This window comes from Poromitra crassiceps (genome assembly GCF_964638095.1).
Source record: "Poromitra crassiceps genome assembly, chromosome: 1".
NCBI lineage: Eukaryota > Metazoa > Chordata > Actinopteri > Beryciformes > Melamphaidae > Poromitra > Poromitra crassiceps.
The window spans coordinates 28137171-28151150 of NC_139623.1; the positions used below are offsets into that span (position 1 = coordinate 28137171).

General features: G+C 44.1%; 1 protein-coding gene across 1 annotated transcript in view; it reads right to left on the minus strand.

Moving 5' to 3' along the window:
* Positions 1 to 1766: 1766 nt before the first annotated feature.
* Positions 1767 to 13980, minus strand: part of npas2 (neuronal PAS domain protein 2) — a gene marked incomplete at its 3' end in the record, with an annotated part of 50296 nt that continues 38082 nt past the window's right edge. The window contains 5 exon segments of the mRNA XM_083638070.1: positions 1767 to 1784; positions 1921 to 2131; positions 4755 to 4847; positions 5863 to 6047; positions 12409 to 12612. Of these exon segments, the coding sequence (XP_083494196.1) occupies positions 1767 to 1784; positions 1921 to 2131; positions 4755 to 4847; positions 5863 to 6047; positions 12409 to 12612 (711 nt within the window).

Sequence of the window (13980 nt, forward strand, 5' to 3'; positions counted from 1 at the left end):
GAACGGCAAAAGTTTGGATAGACTGGATTGCTTCCCGCAGTCAGCAATGCCTTTTTTCCCACACTGCTCGATAGACAGGTAGGAGATTAACAGCCTCTGACTGACAAGGGCTCAAAACTACGATATAACAACTTTTTATTCATTGGTCATTCATTGTGATATAAATTAGTGACATTTTCCCCCAAATACTCATGGTTCTGTGCTGTTGGTAGCCTATTTGATGCCTGCAGTGCAGCGCATCAAATGAGCCGCGTCAATTAACGATAATGACGGGAGTCTCCCGCAGCAGCAGGATGATGTATTCGCAGCAGATTTTCAGTCCTAAATATCAAACATGTTTGAATATGATCGGGACGGCCCCGATGAGGCTTTGAGCAGATCGGGAGGCTTAACACATTGAGTGCCAGCCATGTTTCATTCCTGTAGGTAAGTTGTGCCAGGGGTGTTTTTGACGATTCTGGCTCATTTTAGAACAGCCGAGGATTCTTTTCTGTTAAGAATTCATGAACACCAATCATCTAAAAATAACTAATAGAATGTGTGCTTTCTCTGTCTAAAAGAGTTAGTTTGCAGAGTTAGTAGTTATGTAGATATTAGCCGTTGAGTACAGCATGGTTTCAGCGTCTGGAAATTTATTCAGAGATAAATGGCTTTTTGTGAAACAGTCACTTTAACCATTCATTTTTGGCATCAGTAAGACCGTCAGACATTCTAAACAATAGTTTTGAACAGTAATTTCCTCCATAACAACAGGAAACACCCCTCTCATTCAAACTCCTCCCTCCGTGTGTCTTCTCCTCCTTCCTCCTGGCTCTAACAGCGGGCGTGTCAGAAGCGCGTTGCTGCTGCCTGCCTGCCTGTCTGCCTGTCGGGCAAGACGAGTCTGAAATGGATTACTGTAAAATCGCGTCGCCATTTCCTTGAATGGCTTGCTCCCGCGGTGTGTGTGTGTGTGTGTGTGTGTGTGTGTGTGTGTGTGTGTGTGTGTGTGTGTGTGTGTGTTCGCGCGTTGCTCCGCGGCTCTGGGGGGAAGGGATCTCTGTCCGTTCTGTGTGTGTGTCTCCGGGCTTCTGACTGTAAAATCGCCAAGCCATTTCCGCGGGAGGCGGCTGCTTTTGGTCCCGTGGCTTTTGGGTCCCGTGGCTGTGGCTTCTCTCTGTCTCTGTCGCCACTTAGTGGTCGGTAAAATAGATTACACACATGCTCTTGCTCCAAATAGTTATCTCGAAGATGTAAAAGGGGTTGATTGATGTCCCACCGTCAAAAAAAAAAAATGTTTATGTAAGACGAGTTAGCTCGTCCTTGGCACTTAAGCGCTGGATTATGTAAGACGAGTTAGGTCGTCTATGGCACTTAATGAGTTAAGATTGGATCTGCAAACAGCTCACACTACAAGATAATCGGTGCCGAACATCGGGCCCGACCAAACTTGGCAAGCTGCCAGGCCAGATTTCTCCTCAGATTCTCGGGAGGGGTGAATCGGGCATAAATCGGCCCGAAAATCCTGTAGTGTGAGCCAGCCATTAGCTATTTACAAAGACTGCTACGAACCAGACTAACTCTAGCTATCTGTAAGTTTTTCTTTTTGTTAGCTAGTGAGCTTGTTTTGTTGCCACAAAAGAAGATAATCAAGTAAAAATTCATTAATATCTAATTAATTTAGACCGTAGCTTTTGTATGAATACAAATTTTAAGATGTTTAAAATAATACAGTCTCTGCCAAGTGGTGCCAAGTGAGAGGTTGCTGTGGTAACTACAGTAGGGATTTAGATCCAGTGTTCTGCCTGAAATTAACATAAAATACTAAAATATAAAGCCTTGGGTAACTTGGTAAGACACCATTTGAGCAGCATTACATGTATACAACGCTCCTCCACAAATTGCAACGGTTAGGAGAAAAAGATGCCAGAGGAGTTGTACCTGAAAGAACTGTTGGGGCTGCTGAAGCTGCAGGGAGTGCTGGGAGCCCTGAGGCTGGGTGTGGTAGGCGGGCTGGGACTGGTGTGAGATGAAGCCGTTGTGTGGGATCATGATGGGCGAGGTGAAGACTGGAGAGGGGACCAGGACGGCGTTGCAGTTGACCTGTTGCATGGTGAACGAAGGGGCGATCATCTGCTGCTCCAAGGTGTATCTGTGGAAATAGCACAATCAACAGGTCAGGTACACAGAGAACAATTTATCTATTTTTAAAACCTGACGCCCCCTGTCCTAACACAAACAAGAACAAGGGCTGCATTCGCACAGCAGAGCCAAGTATCAAAATTCAGACAGCTCGGCCCGACACGGTTCTATTTGCAGCATATAGAGCAGACCCATGATTATCACTCATGCCTCATCTTAGTGGCTGTTCACATGTAGTGTTTTTCCACAACTGCCAGCGCAATGATCTCATTCAAAGGAACGGGAAGCAGCCGCAAGGTGCACAAAAGGCGGCTGCTCCCGAAAATCGCTGCAGTCCAGAAATGTTGGGAAATGTTCAACTTTTCAGAAAAGCAGGGGGTGATGTGAACTACTTTTTCCAGCCGACCAATCGCAATGATAACCTTGCAAGCCAGCTGGATTCTCTCGCGAGATCTTGATCTTGATTTTGTGAAAACAACACCACCCATCTCTGGCAGCGTCAGGTTATCATAATGACAGTTCCCCATAGCAACAACAAGAAACATGGAGAAATGCAGAAACAGGATGTGGCTATCAGTGAATTTCCGTTACTGTAACAACGATCATAAAGACAGTATGGATTATACTGGACATGTACAGTAGTCTACATTATTGGAAATATCTGGTACTTGCTTGTTCCACAACACTGTATTGTCTGATAGAAGAGCTATAACTAGCTGATTACTGAGCTAGCAGCTGCTATGCTAAAGTCAGGTGATGTCATGATACCCTTTCTCCTCACAAAAACCTCTCCAGCAGTGCTTTTTCCATGTAAAAAACATAGTTTGTTTGTTTATTTGTGTTTGTTTGTGTGTGTGTGTGTGTGTGTGTGTGTGTGTGTGTGTGTGTGTGTGTGTGTGTGTGTGTGTGTGTGTGTGTGTGCGCGTGCGCGCGTGTGCGTGCTTAAAGCTAAATCATGTGATCTGACCATCCAAACAGAAAGCACATGCCATGTACTAGGGTTGGACCGATTTCCAGTTTATCGGTCCGGTTCGTTATACGAGCTTAAAGGGACACACCACTTTTTTGGAAGTTTAGCTCATTTGCCACATCCCCCCCAACATAACCAAGATACACCATGCCTTACCGGCACTGTCCGCTCAGTTTACAGTGAGCTACAGTCGTGAAGTTAGTAATTATGCCATAGATTGGAGGCTAATGGTACAGCTTTTAGAAATCTGCCAAAACTCACATCTCACACCGCCAAAATACATGTTGTGCTTCGGGTACTCACCACATGATGAAATATTAATCCAAAATGCACATAATCTGTCTTTTTGGAAGGAAAAGAGGTAACCGGCACTACTTTCCAAACATGGCCGCCGACCTCTTTTCCTTCCAAAAAAACAGATTACCGGTATGTGCATTTTGGATTAATATTTCATCGTGTGGCGAGTACTCGAAGCACAACATGTATTTTGGCAGAGTGAGATGTGTCTTTTGGCAGATTTTTAACAGCTGTACCATTAGCCTCCATTCTATGGCGATAATTACTAACTTCACGACTGTAGCTCACTGTAAACTGAGCGGACAGTGCCGGTAAGGCATTGTGTATCTTGGTTATGTTGGGGGGATGTGGCAAATGAGCTAAACTTGAGCAAAAAAGTGGTGTGTCCCTTTAAACCGGGTTGATTTTATGGAACATTTTATGCGACATTTGTCATTATGTCTGCCGCTCAGCTGGGCTCTGGTCAGCAGTCGGGTGCGGGGTTGTTTAAGCAGTGCTGTGTGGTTGTGTGAACTGTGACAAGCATGATTAAATAAATACACTTCCACGTGTTTCTGCAAAATGTATTTCCAAAAAGCGCTAATTAAAAATAGTATATTATCCATAGCTGGGGATGCGTGCGAGCACAGGAAACGGAATCTAGCAACAGGAAACTAGCAAGCTAACAGATACAGGCCAGTCACAATTAGCTCGCAGAAAAACTCAATTTCCTCCGCAACACTTTTGAAAGCAGCGTAACTTGTCCATGCATGTTTCACTAACATCGTGGTGTTTTTAGAGATCGTTGGTTACGTGATTAGCCACAACTATGTGCAGCTGGGGATTTGCAATACCACTGGAGTTGCTTTCATTCATGAGCTATAAGAGCAGCTGCCCGGCTGCTGGTTGAAGTCAATTGCGACACTTAGTGGTAAAATTAGGTATACCATTTTGGTGTGATTTTTGGTATAATATCGAACCGGTGTAAAAAAAAATCAAACCGGCCCAACTCTACCATGTACCTGTATGACGTCTGTCTGCGATGTGAGACGCCGCCAATACAAAAATGTCCAATTCCATCCTTTTCACACAGCAGTAAAACAATCAGATCTGGGCTACTAGATCACAAAATCACATTTTTGTTTGTGTTTGTGTGTGTGTGTGTGTGTGTGTGTGTGTGTGTGTGTGTGTGTGTGTGTGTGTGTGTGTGTGTGTGTGTGTGTGTGTGTGTGTGTGTGTTTGTGTGTGTAGGCTAAATCCATCCACCCTGTCATACATTGTATTTGATTTGACCTTTATTTAATCAGGTAAAATCAATTGAGAACCAGTTCTCATTTACAATGATGACCTGGCCAAGAGGCTTTCAGCCAGAGTATACTGTACTCACTTGGTTTGTGTGATGCCCGTGTTGCACTGGGTAGGTTGGGAGGTCACACTGCTACTGGGTACCAGGGTCTGCACGGGCTGGTTGAGAAGCATGCTGCAGAAAAGAACATCTCTGTTGGTCGAAGAGCTGGGAACCAGAAAACTCAACGTCAAAGAACATGATGCGTGCACTTTGAGCTTTCCCCCACTTTGTGCAAAATATGGTGGGAGTGGTGGGACTAAAGGGTTTTTCATTGGATTTTCCTTCATCCTGATCAGTAGGAGATCAGGCCTCCATTTCCAACCTTCAACTATCTGTGCCAAATCATTCAAGACCCAACCCAATAAATGATAAAAAAATATATAGATTTTGAACATGCTTTCAGGTTTGTGTACCGGTTTGCTCCAAGACAAACAAATCTGGCCTGTGAGTAGCATGCAGGTAAGACCCATATGAAATTCCAAGCGGTCAGCTGTTGAGATATTTACATTTCATATATTCAACAAAATATTCTATCATATTCAGAGCTCTATCCAAACACTGTTTCCTTTTCAGTTGCTGGGTATGAGTCATGCAACCTGTATCTGGTGGGTACTGAAGATACTGAGTGGTTAGCTGCTAATGACTGAAGGAAATTATATTGATGTCCGATATTGTTTTCCGCTCATCATTTGTCAATACATTTTCAAAAGACTGGATTACTACTACGGTACTTGCTTAGCTTTGTCATACTTAAGCACCCCGGAACCTTAGTTGGATAAATACTGGTTCCTGCCGGACCGTTACAGGTGTCACCATAGTATGTCCCATGTAATGTTTGGCTACATGTTAGCTGTATAACTGCTGAGAAGTAACCCAGTAAAGAGCGTTAACTGTCTGCAAAGTCTGCGTGCATTATTGCACACTCGGGTCATCACATAAGCGATGTTATACATCGATTCATGTGCATAAACAAAAACTCACTTTCTCAGCTTGTGTCAAAAGGCAGCAGGTCACATGTTGCGAAACCTGACTCAGTAATCTGTCTCCTAGATGTCAAGCTCTTGGGCTTCATTTGGCTGGTGTCAAAGATAAATAGTGAATGTGTGTGGACCATTTACAAAAGACAAAGCCTTTCCAGGACTCTCACCGTAGTTGTCCATCTTGGCTGAACTGGCTGTCGATGTGTCTTTGGTTTGCGTCCTGCAGAGTCCTGGTGTTGGTCTGGGAGAACATCATGGGGTTGCTGTAGAAGGGCATGGTCAGGCTGGTGTGTGTCTGCCCAGGCAGACTCACTGACTGGACCTGCCCGCTCCGGACCAGCCTCTGTTGGACCTACAAGAAAAACAGATACAGATACAGTCCAGCTTAATCAGACACATATCTAATAACACCAGTAATAATAACACTCGGTTTGAACCGATACCGAAGGCTTCATGATGACCTAAAGGAAGGCGAGCAACAGAAAATATTTTGCTCTGTTTTGGTTTCACTTGCTAATGTTACAATGTGAAAGTCCATAGAGCATGAATTGTATATAACTAGTGCAGTGCCCGTTCCCCCCATTCACCCCCCCGTGGGCGCCCCCCCCCCCCCCCCACACACACACACACAGCACTTCATCAGGTCCCCCTAAGCGCACCCCCAAAGTTTGCAGTTGATCTAAAAAACGGTTCTTGAGATCCGCAAAGGAGACATACAGACAGTCCTAGATAAGATAGTGCAGTGCCAGTTCCCCAGTTCCAAGTTGATCGGACGGACAGAGATACGTGAAAGCCGTGAACTTATTGGTCGAATTGCACAAGTTTCAACACTGCAATTTCTCGGGTTCCCAGCAGCATGTGTAAGCATGTCTGGGGTCATCACTGTCACCTCAGATGCCTGTCAACTTGTTGCAAACTAAATTAGTGATAGCCTAGGATAGGTTATAGCAGTGCTAATATGAAGCTATTAGGCATTAGCATTAACTACTGTTTCTATCATCTATTACAAAATAGCGACGTGGCTGGCGTTACACAAGGCTGTAGTAATTAACGCTAGTTATAACTTTGCCAGCTCCTCACAGCAACCCTTGTGTTACCACAGGTGACAGTGAAGAGATGTGTGGAGTAGCCTAACTTACTTGCTTCTGCAGGTTCTCTGCATCCTAATTCTAGAAACGCTAACATTTATAGACAATCAAGATAACTGACTAACGTAGCTTCCTAGTAGCGCTAACGCAACGTTACTGTTAAGTTGCAACAATACTGCCAATGGCCTGCTTCTATACCAAAATCAAATCAAATACAAAGTAACATTTTGTAGGCATAAACAAAAGTAAAATAAAATAAAAGGGGAATTTCCTAACTTTCACTGGAGTGACGTTCAGCCAAGACGGTACTTTTATAAGCCCGAAAGGAGTTTGTAGTCAGTTGACTGCAAACTCCTCCTTTACTGTAGGTGTCCTGTGAGATGGTTTAGTGATGTGAGATAACAGAAGAATGTACCTGTATGAGACCAAACAAATCCTGGAATTTATCATAAAAGGGGCTATGATCCCAGGGCTCGAAACTAACTTTTTTCACCATCATCCCGGAACCGTTCCAAAATACAATCTAAGCCGTCTCGAAATAAATGTTGCTGCCCCAAATTTTAAATCTTTGTTTTTTCTATATTATTATTAGTTCAAATCATTCAAAGTGACCTTTAACATAAATAAAACATACTGATGATTAGATGTTCAATCATCAACCTTTTTATTGAAATTCACCTGAAAGGGGAAATTTAAATGTTTCTATCTATCTAGTCTTGTTGCCAGACTTAAAAAATCACCACTCAGTCAGCACTCAGTGGTGGATCTGGTGGAGGATGATAGAGTGGTGGAAACCCCAGACCACTGACTACAACTGCTACTGCAGACTGCATCAGTTTAACGTTTAACGTTGGCTTGTGTTTGTTTTTTTTACAGATTTTTTCATCCCATTTTTAGCCCCCATTAGTGCTAATTTTTAATTTATTTATCCTGGTTGCTGTTCCAGCCTCTGTCGATCTGGGGAGAGCCGAAACTGGCTCCATGCTTCCTCCGAGACATGGCCAGCCGCTTCTTTTCACCTGACAGGGGAAGCTTCACCGGTAGGACATAGCACGTGGGAGGATCACGCTATTCCAACGAGTTCCCCTCCCTCCGAACAGGCGCCATTAACGACCAGAGGAGGCACCACTTCAGCGACCAGGATATTGCATGTTTTTTTTCCTATATGAAGGAAACCCCCAGGAGGCACGTGGAGAACATGCAAACTCCATACAGAAAGGCCCTTTTGGTGACCCCACCCGGGTGGTGGGCACTCGAGGACATGCGGACGGGCACTCACTCCTTCAGCGCTCACAGCGTCCTAGGTGGGAATCGAACCCAGGACCTTCGAGGTGAGAGCGCTTACCACTGCGTCACCATGCCCCCCTGTGTTGGCTTGTGTTAAATGAACCTAACTTCCTCAATTATAACCCTTGTGCTGCACGCAGCTGTTTATTTTCTGCGGAGTGATCAAAAGTCTTGTGCGCCCTACCATAAATCATAATTAACGTTAAGTCTCGCATATCCACACTTTTAGCGCTGGTCTCTGAGTAATGTTATGACGTAGTGCACAACTTCGTTCACGTTTGTCTGGCAAAGGTAATTATTGAGTCCTTTAATCAAAACATTTGTTTGCTGATGCATAAAAATGCAACAAGGAGATGATAGCCTACTACTAGAGTTGCACGATCTTGACCTCAGTCAGATCGTCAATCGCCACCCTTTGACATCGCCAATACACGATGTCATCGCGCAAGCACATGGCTAATTTATATGGACGTTAACATCCATATTAATTAGCCATGTGCTTCAGCTGTGCTCGAGTAAACTTAGCATCGATGCTAGCGGGACTTACCCAGCTATCGTCATTGCCTGCTTACTGCTGATTGCTGGTAATGTTAATCCCATGTCAGAAAAAGTCTCCAGATTTGTCGCTAATGTTAGTCTCTTCTGAGAAAAAGATTGTCTCCAGGAGGGTCTGAAAAGTTGTCTCGAGTTGGATGCAGCCAAGTATTGTGAGGCACTAGCCAGTGTTGTGACTGTGAGCGTCCAAGCTAACACAGCTGCGGAGAGGAGCTGACTGACTGACAGCCTATATCGAGACATAGGCCTAGCCTAACTTTTGTGGGGAGAAATAAATTGAAAACTAGTCAGATATGACTTGAATGCCACTTGTAAAATAAATCACCCACAGTGATTGACGACGGTGCGACCACTATTTTGACTGGGCGGCTTTTGGCAGATGTAACAAAGGCAAGCGCTCATTTTTGGCACATTGCCACCCCTCGTTATTGCCTGAATGGTCGGAATGGATCCTCCGTTAAAACGGCATGTTTTGAATGGAGTTTGGTTACAGATGTGTTTCCATATCACATTTCTTGTTATCGATACACGCTACCGTACCCCCTCCCCCCGCCCACTGGCAGAGAGAATACAGACCATTTCCAGCTGTTTCTAAACACAGACTCCTTATGTCTAGAAAGGTAAAACCGGAAAATACCCTGCTCTGGCTAGCCGGACATGATCCAGACTTCATGTTTAGAAGAGGCTAGATTGTATCTTTTATGCCTGCATGTATCCCACTTCATTTGTTTGTTTGCCAGATTGCATCCTTCTGGTTTTATAGTGTCTTCTGTAATGTGAACTTAATGTTGTCATGCTTTAACTGTCTGTGCTGATTTGTCTGCCTAACATTGTCTTGCAACTGTCTGCTTGCACATTGTTTGTCTTAACTTGCATGATGCACATTGCTCTGGCCAGCTTCATGTTGTATCCACTCCTGTTTTTTATTTGCTTGTGTTTATTTCTTGTTGGTGTTTGTTTTTAAAGGCTAACTTAAGTTCTGGCCAAGGGACAACAGCTGAAAATACACTGGCATGTTTACAGTGTTGTTGATTAATGTGTCCCTGAAATGAATAAAATAAATACAAATGGCTAAAATGATCAGGATAGAAATCTATAAAATTACAATTTCAAGTATTCCTTACATCAGGAAAATAAGATGCAAGGTATTATGCATACCTGGTGCATTTCATGAACTCTCTTCTTAAAATCCTTTAACAACAAAATTGCAATAATTTCCCCCGGAGTTGTGAAGCTGTGACCTTGTGAAGCAGCTGGATTCGCGCATGAATCCGAACCACCAGTGGGTCGCACCAATCAACGTCCTATGAGGCAGCTACTGGCGGGCTTTGGTGTGACGACAGCGAGAGCGAGCCCGTGATAGACAGATGGTTCATCCAATCACCTGTCTTTTTTTTAAGTGCCTGCCCTTTGAAATGTTTTCCCAAGCGACTTGTTTCCAGATGGTTATGTGGAAACAAACCGGCTGGCAGCATCAGGTTAGTGAAACTGCTCTAGGCAAAACCGCATAAGAAAAATCAATTTCCCTTGATCCTACCTACACAAAAACATATATGAAATCAGCACGAAAGGCACAGATCATACTATAGCTATGTGTTTTAAAGATTGTAGGAGGTAGAGGGGAGCTAGCAGGCCAAGGTGTGAGTAAACACCATTCAAGCCTGGGCAAATGATTAAAAATATAGATTTTGAACATGCTTTCAGGTTTGTGTACCCGTTTGCTCCAGGGCAAACAAATCTGGCCTGTGAGTAGCATGCAGCTAAGACCCACATGAAACTGAATTCCAATCTGTCAGCTGTTGAGATATTTACATATTACATTTATTCAACAAAGGATTTGATCATATTTAGAGCTCAATCCAAACACTGTCGCCCTTTCAGTTGCTGGGTATGAGTCATACAACCTGTATGGTGGGTACTGATGCTACTGAGTGGTTAGCTGCTAATGACTGAAGGAAATTTGCTCCAATATTGTTTTCCTCTTAACATTTGGCAATCCATTTTCAAAAGACTGCAGATTACTACTTGCTAATAAGCTTTGTCATACTTGAGTGAAGTTATACATTGATTCATGTTCATAAACAAAAACTCACTTTCTCAGCTTGTGCCAAAAGGCAGCATGTCACAAACTGAGAAAGGTGGCTCAGCAATCTGTCTCCTAGGTCAGTGATTCCCAACCAGGGTTACAAGTACCCCTAGGGTTACTTGAGCAGCTTGCAGGGGGGAAAAAAAACATATTCCGTCACTTCATAAGCCCTTTGCTAAAATGACACGTGTGCGCCGAAACTAGTTCCTCTCCGGCAGGTGTGAACGGTTACAACAGTCCGTGAAGAGGTCATGTTCACGCATGTCAAAACTGCTCACAAACATGGAGTGCGTTTACATGCACACCAATAAACTGTTTATTAGCAGATTTCTGAGTTACCTGATTATTCAAATGGTCATGTAAACAGCATAAACCGATAAGCTTTATCCGTTTATGGTCATAAACGGGTTATGAATAAACCGATAAACACACCTAGGTTTCTGGGCAATAATCGGTCTTCTCTCTGCATGTATCCAGCATAACCAGGTTTCTTTCGGGTTTATATATCTGCGCATGTACGACTTGCAGGAGAGAGAAGCACAGGAGCGCGTGAGAGGCAGGGAGAGACGCGCTGCACTCACTGGCCCCTCGGCTCTCCTCCCGGTTCTCTCACCGGCATGCCGGTCTCTCCCCCGGCCACAGCGCACCACAGCCGGCTTGGCGAGATGACGGTGAGCACGGAGCCCCTGGCTGAGCGGAGCGGGGAGCTCTGCTCTCTCTTCCCGCACAGAGCCGGTGTCCCTGTAACGGCACCGCTGCTGCACTGCACTATGTTGAAATGTGGACATTCTACAGGAGGGGACGAATATTTGTCTCGGATTGCAAATAGAATGACGTAGCCTACAGACAACAGAGTCGTTCAAAACACAACACACACATAACGTTAAAATCCGTGACAAATTCTGTCCGTTTTCTGACAGGTAGGCTACAGTATTTCAATTCAACACACGTTGTGGGTCATGAACATTTGACGTGCTTAAGTCACCTCACCTGCCTGCCTCTGTGCTGTGTGCTCGGTAAAGTTGGAAATATTATTGACAGATGCACTTCCAAAGCGACGCCTATTCCAATTTTAGTAAAGTAGACAAGATACACAACTTAATTTTCACCTAAACCATCCTCTGCGCTGGACAAATAAATTAGGAAAATGTGATTTTGCATTTTGCAGCTATATTCTGTTGTTTTATTCCGGAATTAATGGTGCCTTTCTGGAGAGAAATCCGACTAATTGACTGAATCATGTAAACCCGGGTTTCTCCTATTGTCGGATTATTAAAGTGCATGTAAACGCAGAAATCAGATTATTGCCATAAACTGATTATTCACAGTTATCAGTTTATTGTGTGCATGTAAACGCACTCATGGATAAATGGCTTAAACATCCAGTTGCTGTCACAACTAGAAGGAAGGGCCAACCCCAAACACCGGCAGTTCAGTGACAAATATATTTTGTATGGATTTACTTCTATGTCTGCGGATCCACAGTGTTTTCTTTGTGACGCAAACAACACATGCAAAGAACACGCATGAGTGAGGGGGTACTATTGGCATGGCAAAGCAGCTCAAGGGCTACATGAGATTGAAAAAAAAAAGTTTGGAACCACTGTCCTACAGTAGATGTCAAGCTCCAGTTTTCTGACTTGGTAACGAGTTCAGACTGTTCACACTCCCCCGCTCTAAAGACAGTGGTGGAGTACCTGGGGAGAGGGCGAGCTGTGCTCTCTGAGCAGAGAGTGAGGAGAGGAACTCTGGGCGGGGTCAGCCGGGGGGGCGGGGCAGGCCGGGGGTTTGGGGCGGATCACTCCTGACTGGGTCTGCTGGGCCGGCCTACCCGGGCCCTGCTGCTGCTGGGGCTGCTGCACCTGCCCAAAGTCACTGTGGATCGGCTGCTGTAACAACATCTATATACACACACACACAACACACAACACACACACACACACACACACACACACACACACACACACACACACACACACACACACACACACACACACACACACACACACACACACACACAAGCATTTCTGTTACTCCATTTTTATTTAGACCACAGGTACCACAGCCAGTTCAGAAGGTACAACTGGCTAATTAGTTCTCTGCTGCATACTAAACAGTGTTGGTGTTATGAATGAATCATGGCCGTCTTCACACCCAGCAGGCAATGACCGTAAACAAAGAGACAACCTCCTCACTTTGCCATAAGAATACTGTATCACTCCCACTTTCCTTCCTGTGCATCTTCTGCAGTCATGTAGAAACTTACTTAAAATACAATGGCCACATTTGCATGAAAAACTACAATGAATGTTGATAATATCAATATTAGAAACTGTTTTTTTACTGTGAGAATAATAGTTACATTCCGGAATGTCATGACTCACAAGGTACTTTTGCTGTCAGTTCCGTTTATTGTTCTTTTCTGGTTTTCGTGAACAGAACTGGGATCTAACGGTCCCAAGTGTGGAAGTGTGCAGTGAAGGGGGTATGAGCCTCATCCCTGTTAGTCTCTGCTGAGCACCTTGTATGATTTGATGTCAGAAAGGAAACTCGGGTCATTCAATGAGGGGACAGAAATAGGTGCAGCGCCTCTTGGGAGGGCTTGGTTATTGCAGAATTAAACAAAGGGGAATAACTAATAGCCTTCCTTGGAAGGGTGGGGCCTCCCTTGATGTACAAAGAGCTGCACTATGGGTGTGGCTGACTTTACACTGGCTCCCAAAGGTGCTAGCAGTATGATCACCTTGACAGTGCAGGTTTAGGAAGCAAGAAAACTCCAACACAAACTTTCTCCAAATGATATATCCCCTCTAAACTATTTGCACCAAATGTCATAAACTGCTAACATACTATAATTGTTAAATTGCAGAAACATTTTATGATAATAATTTCAAGGGATATTATATAGCAAAAAAAAAAGAATATAGTTTTCCATAATGTTATTTACCATAACTAAGCGCAAAAAAGACAAATGCCTCTATAAATTACCAAATATTTAAGAGTCTGAGTTTAGAGTTATTTAACAGAAACAAAATCTCAACCAAAAGAAAAGTTTCTAACTAAGATCTCAATTAGCATATAATACTATTTATTTGTGGTCCCTCCCTCTAATACTAGCTACTATCACATCTACTATCTCTTGTTTTATACTCACTGTGCTGCGAAGGGCGCGGGGGAGGAGCGAGGGGCGCGAGCGTAAAATTACGTCAATGTGTTGGGCGCGACCCCCGTAGGCTGCCCACCGCGTAGCTGAAGATTATTCTAGGAGC